Source organism: Sinohyriopsis cumingii, chromosome 6 (assembly GCF_028554795.1).
Source record: "Sinohyriopsis cumingii isolate HCF-2022 chromosome 6, ASM2855479v2, whole genome shotgun sequence".
Classification (NCBI taxonomy): domain Eukaryota; kingdom Metazoa; phylum Mollusca; class Bivalvia; order Unionida; family Unionidae; genus Sinohyriopsis; species Sinohyriopsis cumingii.
This window is the reverse complement of record NC_142966.1, coordinates 81,563,384-81,578,745: the sequence shown is the minus strand read 5'-3', so window position 1 is coordinate 81,578,745 and position 15,362 is coordinate 81,563,384. Positions and strand designations below refer to the sequence as shown.

Sequence of the window (15,362 nt, the reverse complement as noted above, 5' to 3'; positions counted from 1 at the left end):
AGAGCATCCAAGAATTAAAAACATGAAACATAAAAAACATAAGCATACATTTCTTAAAAATCAAAATCAGGGTTGTTTGGATTTCTGTTAACAATACCTAAAGTTTCATCAGAAACAAAATGATGGCTGAGGAATAGATCAGTCTTCCGTCTTATTTCACACTATTCACCCAGACAAAAAAAAAATATTTAATAAAAAGAGAAAAAGTGTGTACAAATGAACATATTAACAGTGTTGGGATCGTTAATGACTGAGACCTTGGTTCCAGTTATTTCGTATGATTTCATCTTGCCATTGCCAGAAAATACCATATACAAGACAAGATTAAGAAGCGGTGAAACACAGAAAGAGAACTTAATATTTTGTATTGGTAAATTATATCTCTAACAAGATAGTGAAAATGGTCCAAAACAGATTTAGATATGTTTGCTAGGTCACCCAAGATGCTGCTGATATATATATATATATATATATATATATATATATATATATATATATATATATATATATATATATATTCAAGTTTATTATTATTATTATTATTACGCACATACATCTGTAATCTTACATAGTTGATCTAGGTGTTTATCTATGTATTTTAGTATTGTTCAAACAGTCGGAAAGTGTTCCCGTTTTATCACTGATATCCGTTTGTCGATAGTCTTTGGTCTACCGAACTCGTCTGATATCATACCAAATTTTAAGGTACATTATCAATATTTATTTAAGAGTATTCGGAAAAACATTTGTATATAATAAATACGAAAGTACAGTCGCGTTTGGTTCCAAGTGAATGGAAATAATAGATTTCATACAGCGCATGAATATCTTATAATATGCATTTCATTTGCCATTGAGGTGGACATCATATTTTAGGACGGGATTTAAATGAAAAAAATTTCACATGACAAGGAGCTCTTCAAATCTTTATATTGATCGTATCAGACACACGGACGCGAGTGCGAGCGTACGCGCACAAGCGCATCTATGTACACATGCACATGCGCGCACACACAAATATCTCGATTACTATTTAAATGAACGTCATTCTTTCTCATTTGTCACGGCTTTGTCATGGGAAGAGAATACTGATATCAATGAACGGACACAATTTCATATTCTCATCTAACACCTGTAAGCACATTGGACAGGCATGCCATTGTTTTAAAATTACATGTTATTTTTTACTTCGTAAAACCATGTCTCTCACATAAACTTTTGCACGTGGTACAAAACGTTCAGCCCCCCGTCCCCCCCCCCCGCCCCGCTGCAGTTTGTAACCCTACCAGCACCTATTTTGAAAATCGAAAAGCAGGAAGGTTATTTACAAAATAAAATCACAAATCTTTCTCATTTAATTCATTGATTAATAATCTTAACTCGACTGCCACCACGCGGTCAATAACATTGTCCCCTGACGGCTTTGGTGGTCTAAAAGGTTAAAGCGTCTGCCTCGGAGTGGGGGCAGGTCGCGGTTCGAACCCCTGCGAGGTCAAAGCAAAGATATAAAAATGGTACTAGCAGCTGCCACGTTTGGCGATCAGTATTAACAGGTTTCCCTAAAGTTGAGATTATGTTCATATTTTACCCTTTTATTTTTTTAAATATTAATATTAGACATTTCATAGATTTGGATGCTGACGACATCTACGCATGGATAGGATGTAAAGGCACCCCTTTTTGTGAGAATGGACTCTTCTACCTTTCGGAAAATGACATTGAGCAGGCTCCTTTTTAACAATGAAAACTTCCATTTAGTTCAAAACCCGATGAAGATGACAATGTTAGGGACCGCTAGGCGACAGTCGAGCTAAAAATGATGAATCAATGAATTAAATGAGTAAAGTTTTGTATATTTCTTATATGTTTACCTTTGTCGATTTTAAAGTCAGTGGCTTGGAGGTTACAAACTGGCGGGGGGTGTAGGTTGAAACTATATGGTTCACTGTACCAGAAGGATTCGTTGTATGGCGGCTTATCTTGTTCTGTGAATAAATAAAAAAAGAAGTTTCACGGGGCAAAAAGCCCTTGAACCCATCACCTAGCTCTTCTCAAGTAGTTACGTGACCCGCCGTATCTATGGTTGACATTATCTCTATACTCAGTTTGTACAACACCTATATACTTCTGATGTCCGATTTAATCAGGATAATAGATATACTACTTAAGATGAAACACACAAGAAAACGCCTTAAAGCTGTGATCGTAATAATATGTCTCTGCTTGTTTGCCGGATTACTTCTCTTAGTGAACAGTAACAGAGCTTCAGAACTCTCTCAAGCTGGTATGTAACTATATCATAACGACTATAATGTCCGTAAGATTAGTACACTATTATGTATAGTCATGTCGGCATTTTAAATTTGTTTATGACATTATGGAAATATTTACAATGTTGAACGTACCACCATCCTGGAGCCAATGTCTTTCACACTCCCCTCGTCGCAAACTTTACCATAATTCACAAAAATTATATAATTTAGAAAATGTATGTGTGTGTTGTGTGTGTGACTCAGAGTTTTAACGTAGCTTTAACAATTTTCCAGTCATATCGCTACGATATCTGCAGTGGCAGTTTAGAGTGATGTCTAGCACTGGGGCATTATGCCGCATGCATGTAGCATGATGCCCCACCCAGTCACATTAACCTGACCCCAGACCGACCAGTCCTAACACTAAACTCTTAATGCTGAGCGTCTAGCGACACAGCTGTTAGTACCATTTTGGTAAGTCTTTGGTATGACTTGGCCGGGGTTCGAACCCACGACTTCCCGCTTACGAAGTGGACACTGTAACCACTAGGCAACCGGAGCGGTTAATTTAGAAAAATATATTTTTATCAATAGAGAACTGGAAATATATTGTATATATGCGAGTGTGACTTGGATTTTTAACATAGCTTTAACAATGTTTCAGTCATATCACTACGATGCCTGCAATGTGACAGTTTATAGAGATGTCTAGCACTGGGGAATCATGCCGTAGACATGTAGCATAATGTCCCACCCAGTCACATTATCCTGACACCAGGCCGACCAGTCCTAATACTAACCTCTTAATGCTGAGCGCCGGGGATTGAACCCACGATCTCCGAGGCTGCAGCCCTAAAAACTAGGCCAACGGAGCGGTATATCTTGATATAAATTCGCCTACGTTGAAAACATCGTATATAATGTTAATAGCATCAAAACTTAGACATGATGGCAGACAGAGAAAGAGACAGAGACAGACAAACATAAAGAGACAGAGAGAACACTGGCGGGGGAAACTGTAGGAAATGTGTATACATGTTGTATAATGCATGCATGATACTATGTGCAAGTAGCTACGTAGATAGGTTGATACATGTAGGCCTATACATGTTGTATAATGCATTAATGATGCCATGCACAAGCAGATAGTTTGATGCATGTAAGCAGGTATAATATATACTTTAATAATAGTCTAAACAAACACTGCAATCGATTGTGGGTTTTTTAGTTCCAAAGATTTATTGCTCTACACCTTAAAATGAGTATTTGTATTTGAGAGCTAAACGGTCCATACATTTTTCATTCATATAGATACTGCGTGGAAATATTCGAGATACACAAGTACCGTACTAATCCTTTAGAAAGTAAGACTATGAAACCCAAACAATAATACATTATACTCCACATCTTTATATCGGATGATATAGTGTTTACAACTCAATGATATCAAAATATGGAACAGAAAGGTAGAAAACCAAGACGTTTTATAAAATTCAACAAATAATTTATTTCCCAGGAATACAAACTCAAAACTTTATAAAGAGCTTATAGCATTGTTAATTAAATCCCAAATAAACCTAAACGTTCTAGCACAAGTTAAACTGCACGAAGTTCCAATTAAATTGCAGTGGTAGTCCAAATAAATTCCGATACTGAAACTGTTGATCTGCCTGTAGTCTTGAACATGCTAATTTTCCAATGGCCTCTAATATGATTATGTGTTAAAAGTATTTTGATGTATCAGAATAATATAATCCAAAATGCCATCGTTTGAATAAATTATAATTCCAAAATGATGCTTTAGTCAATGAATAATATTGAGCACTTTGTAATTCCAGCGAATAATACTATGAATAAATATATCCACCCAAATTAAAAAATGGACACAACAATAACACTGATTCTGATTCAGATGTTAAGGACGAATTAATAATCCCAATGTAAATAAGATTATGTACCTTATACTTTACCTGGGTCACAGTTAACATTTTTTGAATACACTCCGACAAGTTAATAAGAAATTTCTATTCAGGAAGTTTATAAGGTCAGAATCAAGGTTTTATCTTTAATCCAAATTGAAGTTAACATTTTTACTACTAATAATGATCTAAATATTTATTATATAGACGTCGAGAAATATCAGCTATGTATTATGCTGTTAGCTAGATAATGTAATTGGTCAAGTACAATATGACCTTGGTTTTGGACGTGGTCAAGTACAAAATACCGATCTACATTACATATAAACACTGAAAAAATCCAACAAACAATACAAATTAAATGTACATAACAATATACATCAAAGATCTTGCTGGTTGTACGGTTAGATTATTTTTCTCGCCAGAATACGAACTGCTGGAAACGTTTGTTGACACGGAATAATTTGTATTCTTTTGCCTTAGTTTTCACTTATGCCTAAATGGATGTTATGTGGACACTTAAAAGAATCTGTTCAGAACCTTGCAGATTTTTAAGCATGTAAACGTTTCGGAAACCAGAGTGGTGATGCAGACAATTAAAAATAAAAAGATGATATTATCTTACCTGCACCACCCTCCCCCATCCTACACCAGTCCTTGAGTAAAAGGTAACTGGTGGGTAAGAATAAGGTATAGTCAAACATACTTTGGAATAGACAACCATTAAAGGTATTAGATGTATATAAGCTGAAATACTGAATTATACACAAATATAAGATTTTGCATGGGAAATAACGTTTCATGACTCGATAAGTGATACATCTTTATGCGCAGCTCTTCAAACAAATGGTAGCTGTAAATGTATCAAAATTTACTTTCTACACGAATAACAACCGGTAGATCATCTGTCTGCAATATGTATCGAAATTTCCATTCTACAGTAATAACAATGGGCAGGTTATCTGTCTGCAATATGTATTGAAATTTCCATTCTACAGTAATAACAATGGGCAGGTTATCTGTCTGCAATATGTATTGAAATTTCCATTCTACAGTAATAACAATGGGCAGGTTATCTGTCTGCAATATGTATTGAAATTTCCATTCTACAGTAATAACAATGGGCAGGTTATCTGTCTGCAATATGTATTGAAATTTCCATTCTACAGTAATAACAATGGGCAGGTTATCTGTCTGCAATATGTATTGAAATTTCCATTCTACAGTAATAACAATGGGCAGGTTATCTGTCTGCAATATGTATTGAAATGTACTTTCTACAACAATAACAATGGAAAGATCATCTGTCTGCAATATGCATTGAAATTTACTTTCTACAACAATAGCAATGGGCAGGTCACCTGTCTTCAATATGTATCGAAATTTACTTTCTACAGTAATAACAATGGAAACATCATGTAAGCAAAATGTATTGAAATTTACGTTCTACAAGAATAACAATGGGCGCAAAGCGTACGCAAATTGGATATATCATTAATCAATATAAGTAACTTCAGCTATATATGTTAAAGTTATTTATAGGCTATTGTATTACTGTAGTATTACTTTGTATTAGATTCAACTAAAGCAGGGAAGATATGTTCCAAATTTTGAAAAGATATTGAACTGGGGTTTTACATTGAATTAGCTATTTTTCTATACAATAGGGTCGAACGTTGATACACTATTTTTTAAAAATGTTTCTAAACTAATACGTTCTGTTTAGTTAACTGATTGTTCTGTAATTATTTCGAAGCATTTGGCAGCTTTGTTTTGTGTGTTTACCTTACAAATTGGACTTTTCCGTCATTTTTTAGGTTACGAGTATTGTGATATTAACCCGTGCAAGCATGGAAGTACGTGCATAAGTTACGGCAACAGCTACACCTGCATCTGTAAATCCGGGTATTTCGGCGTTAATTGTCATTTAGGTAAGACTAAAAAATCTTGCATTTGTCAACAGGTGGGGTCAATAAATACATGCTTTAAACTAAATCTACGTTAACATTTGGACCACCAGTTTAATGGGCCATAGTAGTGAAACGGACAATATTTTGTAAATCAACATATTTTCGCAAACAATAAATATTTATTCATTTTGAGAGAATTTAATTTACTGTAATCGCACTAAATATATTCAATATATGTCGAGCTAATAAGCGATAAAAAAATAATATGTTAAGAATGTAAATCTTTAATGACCCTAAAACAAAAAAGCCAATGAACTACAAAATATACTTTTAAACAATTTTCCAAGGGAACAAAACATGAAGACAAAGTTTGTTCAGGGAATATGGTTTTCCGGCACGAAATTTCAAGGCTTTTCAGGAACAGAAAGCATTGACTTCTTTACAAAATATACAAACAATATAATCAATAGCTTGAAGGCTTAACATAAGCTTAAAGACTGGAATGTGGAAAAATCTCACTCCAAAAGAAGCCGAAAAATGGATTGAACTCTACCAAGTTTTGATCAAGGGGATATAATAACAATAATCACAGATGAATACCCGTGGTTGATTCAAGTAAAGAATAAAATGTATCAATTTTATAAATCAATCTTACAGGTTACACAGCAGTATTTAAATAACTACTAACTGAAAACCGATGAAACGGTAAGAATTTATAAATATTAGATAATACGGCGACCTTCCAAACTTTACTGAGGTAATATTGTAAATCAGGAAAGAAATTTTATATGATTCAATCGTTTGTAAACTGGAAGCGCGACGGAAAAAGATACATATGGCATATTGTACGAACAGGATAAGATACCAAGTTCACAAGATTTTACAATCCCTAAAAACGAACTGTAACGTAACTACCTTTCAAATTGAGTGTATTTGACGAATCACTGAAAAGGTGGGAATACCATGATCTGATGTTTGACTATCTTAATTGGCTAGGACTGTACCGTGAATAGTATGGCAGCCTTTGGTGTTGAACATCAAGGACTACAAAAAATAAGGCATGGACCCCTCAATTAATGGTGATATCTTTAACTTGTAAAAATAAATCTACTTGGACACTATATTATTATCTACATCATCACAGATTATGTTGTGATCTGCTACTTTTTGTGTTGCATGAATGAAACGCAAACGTTGTTGGCCTGAAAGCATATTTTGGAATGTGATACTTCTTTAACTATCATGGGACCGATTTAGACAGAATGTTATTCCAACGTAATGGTTCATTTTATCGTCATCAACTAACATGTCAATCGTGTCAAACATCCGTATTTTAAATGTCCAAATATGGTATGCAGAAAAGACGTGTAAGCTTTCCATTATATTATCTATTTCGCCTCCACTTAATATATTTAGAGACGTGGTATGATGTCACACAAACAATTCTCCATCGTGTTTGGTTTCTTTATAAGTTTCGTCGTTAAGTATAATTAATGTTGAACAGAACAGAACTGATTAATTCTTTCACTGACCTTGCATTCAAGTGTTTTTGTCGTCATACAATCTTATATAAATTCATCCCTTTAATAAGAAATCTGTTTAATCTATGACTACTGCTACGGGTTTATTCACTTTTTCTATGGAGAAAATGTATCAAACTTGCATAAGCTACTGGTACGAAGCAATTTACCATTCAGATACGTGGTGTATTCGTCTACTTCAAACATCGAAACACTTATTTAGATTTCAATGCTTTGCCCATTTTATTTATATTTACTAACGTATTCCTAATACATTGCACCGAGACTGATACCTTTAATAAACTGGGACCCGTGTTATAACTTCTTAACATATAGCTAAAATAATACATTGCATGTCTTATGCCATGTTGTTCTCGTCAATTAATTTAAGACATTACTGTCCAATGCATTTGTATCAGTTCATAAATAATATTGCAGTTTTTACATTACTGTAACCAGTATATCTTGGATCATTACATGGTTGCCTTACCCAAAATTATCAAACATGTGTTATATGTTACTCCAGACGATATTCATATGTACATCATTTTTTATTCTTCTTTATTTTTGGAAAGAGAATTGTAAATATGTTTCTTGACCTTTTTTTTTGAAAGGTCTTTTCGCATTTGTAATATTTGCCCAAGGATTCTACACTCTTCTCGTGCTCAGAGATATTATCTAGTTATCCCTTAATTATCTTTTCTCCCTCGTTATCTGATTGTTCGGAATTTGTTTATTTGTGGTTTATTCCTTTCTAATCAAATTTGTTTCTTGTATACACTTTCCTTCAGAATTATATCAGTCACTTAGGAAAGTTCTTAAAATCTCCTGTTTGTTTCTTTTTTATAAGTATGTGTGACAGGGTCGTTAAATCTTGTTTTCATTCTCTTAAAACATGTTCTAAACATATAAATGATTCCTTATTGTTTTGTCTTATTCACTGAATCCGGAAGATACAAAAAAATTCTCATGCGTGAACTTCGCAATATATTAACACTGTTCTGGCTTGGGGGAAACGGTCACCTTGCATAGGAGATAAAAGTCTGTTGCCAAGGTGAACGCCGTATATTTTTCCTGGTTAGAGCAGACGATTCTCCATTCGGTGTGTATTATAACACGTCATCAATTAAATGGGAATTACTTGAATAACATTATATTTTACATGATAGTCTAACATTCTGGGAGAAATAAGCATTAACATATACACTCTATAAATGTTTCTAATTACTAACTGTATAATCAAGAAATAATAGTGGAAATAAATCGCTAACTGTGTCACTGAAATAAGATATGCAAAAAAAGCATAGTTAAGGTGCCAGGTGGCTGTCCGTAAGTGACAAATTCTGTTGATGAATTATTATGCTCTGCAAATGTTACAAATCGCTTAGCAAATCACAAAATTACTTAAATGCTGTGATAGATACAAGTTTAAGCATGAACTGCCTTACCGGTTAAAGTCCTTAAGTGTCAGTCTGAAATGTCCGGCATGATCATTTTTGTCTTCGCTAGAAAAAGTTAAATTCGTATATTGGTGTTGCTGTATACGAATGGGTTTAGTTATTAAAAAAACTATACATCCAGCTACACTCCAATATGATTGTACTAATTATCACTTTTTGCATCCAATCCGTGTGGCATGTGTGCAAAAAGGATGTAAATAACACAGGTTAGACTTGCCAGGTACATATTGTAGGTACTGATTATATATGTAGTTCCGCCAGCTAATAAAACTGATTGCTTATAATATTACATAATGGTAGTCATAATGAAAACGTGATAGATCATTTAGATCTAATGGTCAGATACTTATGTAATTGTTAGTCATTACTATTCAACACATTGATTTCCATTAGTTATAACGTTGATATTTTTCAACGCATTTTCACATATAAATTTATATGAATATCATGACGTCTTTAATTCTGATTTTCTAAACCTAGTATCACTCCATTGTCAGGTCATTAGAAACTCCATGCTTTCATAAAGAAGAGCCTGTGAATTATAATTAATTCTGTTATCGCATCATCTTGATCGAATACTTATTGAATTTTCTAGTCTCCGCAATGATTTTACAACTTTGATTGTACTGTTGTCTACTAATGTCTGTTAACATGTATCACTGGCATATATCATAGTAATCTACAAATAAATATATTCACAGATATAAACGAATGCGCGAGCAACCCATGCCAACATGGTGGAACATGCTTGGATCGAGAAAATGGCTATATCTGTGGATGTGAACGGGGATACAGTGGAATTTACTGTGAAAAGTTTACCTCTTGGCAATATGCACTTAAATACACACAAGCAGGTGCTCTATATTTTCCAAAACGGGTGAGAGTATGCAAAGGTACACATATATGTTCATTTAACACCATTATTGATAGAAATAATTAGTAAAGTAGACAGAATATGGGAACTTTTTCTCCAGACTTATACAAATTACACAATGAATATGGAGAACTAGGTTAAAATTAGGTTAACATTAGGTAAAAGATGTGTCCATAGCTCACGTGCACATATCAAACCCTCTTGTGGAGCGTATTTTTGAATAAACGATGAAAGAGACACAGTATAACTGATATAATGCAAGTAACAATAATGAAATATAGACAGGAAACAATAACTACAAATTATATATGTCATTTCTATTTTGAGACAATGCAGCACACGCATAATCTAATAACACACTAGCATTTAGTATGTCGTATCTCAACAACAATTGTGGCAAAATAACTTGTTATATTATAAACCTGATTTAATCACACAACGGAAATGTTTGGGACGCAAAGCAAGAACAATTTCATTCATACATGCGTAGTAGCTATGGCAGCGAAACTCGTTAACACTATACCAAGGTAATAAAGGATAAGTACACACAAAGTATATTAGTAGAAGCTTAGTAATTAAATTAATAATGCGGTGTATTCGCTACATTAATATACAACTCATTGTAGAGGAACTAATTGTAAGCACTTTAGAAAATATGTGTATACTAGTACTACTTCTACTAATACTGCTGCTGCTACTACTACTACTACTACTAATAATAATAATAATAATAATAACAATGACTTATACTTTACCTTTCAGATAATGTATGCAAAATAGAATATGTAAAGTAGTTACATCGACGAGTGTGAATTCCAGATGAGATTATTGCCTTTATGTGATTCAAACATTGCAGCTACAGATGTGTGTGCAAATATTCTAAAGAACACGAACTATTCGAGAGAAGACAACATTGGATTGGCAACAAGATAAAACGTGAAAAAAAACAAATTAGCAACTGTGGTGGGACTGTCGATTCTACTTTTTAGTGCTAGATTGAGCATTAGTAGGTAGGGAGTGCATTTTCGTTGATTTTTTATTAAGGAAGTTAGAAATATGTGAAAGACAGGTTATTCAATATGTATCATTAATTATATATAGTTAAAACTAAAGCACGTGCTGTTTTTGCTCTATTTTGAACATTTTCAATATGATACAAATTACTATATTAATGCGATTCAGGTAAGAATCTTAGATTCACATGGTGCTTTACTGCGAAACAGCTGAAATCAGCAGATATGATGAATGTAAATAAAAATTTCATTTTGTAATAAATATAATGTATTGCAGTACACTCTACTGTAAAATTAGAAATATCGAGGTAAATTTGCACCATTATTCTCGAAACCAAATAATATGCGTAATTTTGTATGGCAACCATTGTGCCCCAATAGAGACCCATTATGCCCGATAAACTATATTTTTTTTGTGCCACATTGGAGTACGTCGGTGGCTTATGCGTCATCTTCTTGGATGACATTTATGTTAAGATATTCATATTAAGTTATTAATAAATATTTATTTGCACCAGTCAACATACATTAACTCTCTCTCTCTCTCTCTCTCTCTCTCTCTCTCTCACACACACACACACACACACATATTTATATATATAATTTCAAGAAAAGGCTTTCAACTGGATTAAGATACCTCGGAACTCATTGTTGAATATTAATATCACAATTTATCTCGACAATGAAATCTTCTTAAGTAAAGCTACATATAGATATAATCTGAACGAATCATGATGTACTACTACCCGGCGTGTTAGATTATGCCACCCTATGTCTAACAATGACAATTTTAATTTATCTAGTAGGACTCTTAGTGTGACAGGATATCCCTAGCTAAATAACGGCTCTCACTGTGCCGTCACTGTACGGGAGTCGGCTGAGCACAAAACGGTGCGACTGGTGCTCACCCAGAGGATATTGCACTGTATTGTAAGTTTATGGCGGCATGGTTAACGCGACACTCAACTAAGATGTAGATATTGTGCTCAGATTTAAGTTTTACATTGCATCAAGATCTGCAATGAAAGTAATGAAAAGACTAATATCGAATTCAAGTAGCGGCATATTTAACTCGGGAAGAAAATGAAACTTGCTGATTTGGCTGTCATGAAACCAAAGCTTATATAAGCGAAAATGAAAAAAAATCTCTCAGGAAGATATTCTTATAGTTAGTGAATCATAAGCTTTACAGAACATGCAAAATAAAGAAATATATTTAGAAGGAAAGTAAGGTATATAAAATAAGTGTTCCATAACTATCATTAGAGGCATTAGAACACGCTGACACACAATGAAACTTGGGAATGAAATGTACGCTGCTTAAACATTTGCTTATCCCTACAATCAGTATCTTCTGAGATGATTTATTTATCTTGACTTGGCTTCTGGCTTAAAATGTTAAGAACAGAAGCAAAACTTCTGTGAAATATATTGCTGTTATGCAATGTCAGCTTTGTGTGAAATTAATTTTTTTAATTTTGTGTAACTTCATACGAAAAATAAACCAATGCAGATTTTGTTTTAACCTAGTTCAGTTTGTTGCATTCTTCTAGAGTGAATACGATATTCTGTAATTTCATTTACCTCCGTCGTGCTCTATTCCGTTATCCTTATATTTCTCAACGTGTCTATAAATATATACTGTATGTCTAAAGGTCATCTTGACTAAGAAATATGAAATATCATGCTAAGATATTATTGTTGGCTTTTGTACAAAATATGTTGCAAAATTTGGTTTAAAGCAATTATGAATGTATTTAGTAAGCGAATTTTAAGTCAATTATGTTTCTTTGAGAATACTTACCCAGTCACATTAGGTTAGAAATATTAGCCTGCTACATCGCGAATTCGCCAATTCCCCCCCCCCCCACTACAAGACGAAAAATCGTCTTTCCCTGTCTATATTAATCGACAAAAGGCAATATATCTTCCTTTGGCACACTTGCCAGTTATCTCCCCTTGACACCGCCAGGTGACGTTAGCTTTAAGTTGCGCGAGATACTTAGGATGCTCGCCTGGGAGAGGTGTTGTTTGGTTGGGAGGATTTTTTAGTAATGTCATTGGGTAAGTATTCTCGGAGAAACACAGTTTACCAAAACAATTTGTTTGCTTTCTCCTTCATATACGTTCCCCCAATCTCATTAAGAGAACAAGTAGTAGGAGAGGGATGCTGAGCATCCGACCTCTATCTTTGGTATCCTTCATGGGAAGAATAGTTGAATCCCCCTTCCCCTTGCGAACGTTAACCCGTTCTCCTAATTATATAAGAAACACAACCTGGGGTCAATTGACCTTTGACCCTAACAATCGTTTAAGAAGATGATTATTGAAATCTTTCCCGCAAAATGTCACCAGCGAAACGAGCAGTGTTGAGTGATCTAGTTGGGTCTTATTGCCATCTGTGGTTCCGCCACTGGACCTACCATATTCGAGATTGCCACTGCGAACCCAAAACTCAGAAATAGAGTATCGATAAGTTTGTCTCTGGATTGCAGCCAACATCATATAAGTTATATCTTGGAGCGTTCGAACCCGAGGATCGCAAAGATTGCTCAAAATCTCTGAGCAATAACATACATTAGGTGACTTTGTTTTGGTGATACGTTAGAGTACACTAAGTGTACGATCCACATCAGCCACGAACAAAGGGCTGGAAGCGTCATATCCCATGTTTCGGCTCCCTCCGGAAGGAAGATGCGTTTGTGCGTGCTACGACTTATCTCTGTGAACTTCAAGTTAGTGCTTGAGAGTGCAAAAGACCTTATATAGCTACTGTTCTCGACCTGACTATGGGAGCAATCGAGCGAGTGACGAGTCTTTGATTATCGACACATGGTAAACTATTTTGGTCTGCGAAGCCATATTGTTTCAAGAGAACCACGAAACCGCAGTCCTGAACGTAAAAGAGTTAGAGTAGACATAAAAGACATGCAGTTCTCTAACAGTGCATGTGGGAGCTAAAGCTATCAGTAAGCCTGACCTGTATGAAAGTGATCTTAGCGAAGTGTAGGCTAGAGATTCGAGTGGGTTCGAATGGAGCTATGTTAAACCCCAGGATTGGTTCCATTTGGAAACAAAATGATGGATTTATTTGTCGATTGTAACCAATATTATGTAAAAGATACGATAGGTTTGTATTTCACTAAAAAAAGCTGTTTACCTAACAAAGAGCAAGAGAAGAAGTCACGCAGAGGAACGATGTTGTTTATATGGCTTCATTTTCTGAAAACACGCAACTTTCCCTCACAATCTGTCTGAGTGGAGGGTCTTCATGCTCTCCAGATTCTCTCCACAATCGATTATTTGAAATTTGAGACTCGCAAGGCTGTCCGAGTAAGAGCAGAGCGTGTAGAAGAAGATGAGCTCCGGAAAGGTAAGGACCTCCCCATGACAGTGGATCCTAACGAAGGTTCGGGTTGGCCAGAATTTTTCTGGGCATATCTGTCTCTAGAAGGAGTAGAATTCTGACCCAGGATTTATCTCATCTGAAAGGGGCTATCAGAAACATCTTGCCATTCAGACCCCATACATTCTGGATTATTTTCGGATTCATCCCCTAGTGAGGGCAGGCAAATGTCCTCAACCTCTCCCGTTTGATTGGCGGTACATCCATGGCCAAAGCTTTTGGATCTTGAATTGGAGAGACGAAGTTGGTTTGCTTGTGATTTCAACTTGTCGCCAATAGGTCGATAATCAGACGTCCCCGAAGTTCAAAAGTCTGTCAGAAAACCGATTAATGGAGATACCATTCCGTCTGTAGGCCTTGAACACTTCTGGATAGAGAGTCAGCTAAGGCACTGAGTCTCCCCGAAATGTGTCTGATTTATGTGCTGTTATGGAGATTCTCGTAACAAAATTGAAACTGCCAGATCAGTACAAAACAGCTTGAGTGATTTAGTGCCTGCCTATTTGAGGAGATAGGTTATATGACAGAGGTGGAGGCCTTAATTAGGTCCTTTTTATCCACAGAGTTGATATTTTCATAAGTTAAAGGCGTTGATGACATCCTTCACTTCTAGGTTGTTGATGTATAGAGGCCATTCTCATAGCTCCCACGTGTCGCTGACGGTAGTGAACGTATTCAATAGGTTGGCAACCCCACCGTCCGTAATGTCGACGGTACCTACCATTATTTCAGCTAGGGGTTTCTCTAACAAGATTCCCATGGTCAGTCGATCTGGTTTGCTCCACTGGCGCATGAACGATCGAATCTCGGGCATGATCATAACTGTTTGATCAATAGTACTTGATAGAAAGCCCCGTTGGGTTGGCAAGGTCCGCATAAAATAGACTACCAAGCAGGGTCAAGTCCGCTGAAGCATTAAATAAAAATAGGAGCTGACAGAACTCTTTCGCTGAAATAGAAGTCTTGTTGGAAACGGACTCGACGAATTCGAAGATTTTGGTAACGCGA

At 35.3% G+C, this 15,362-nt stretch overlaps 1 protein-coding gene across 2 annotated transcripts; it reads left to right on the top strand.

The window, feature by feature from the left end:
• Positions 1-2,106: 2,106 nt before the first annotated feature.
• On the top strand, positions 2,107-12,453 carry LOC149797324 (uncharacterized). 2 transcript variants are annotated; one of them, XM_089960393.1, is made up of 4 exons: positions 2,107-2,284; positions 5,989-6,102; positions 9,763-9,938; positions 10,698-12,453. In XM_089960393.1, exons 1-4 carry the CDS (start codon positions 2,131-2,133, stop codon positions 10,713-10,715), a joined length of 462 nt encoding a protein of 153 aa, XP_089816519.1. In that variant the 5' UTR covers positions 2,107-2,130; the 3' UTR covers positions 10,716-12,453. The 2 variants fall into 2 exon arrangements, with proteins under 2 accessions (XP_089816519.1, XP_089816517.1); XM_089960391.1 differs by having other exon boundaries at positions 9,763-9,954.
• The last annotated feature ends 2,909 nt before the right edge of the window (positions 12,454-15,362 follow it).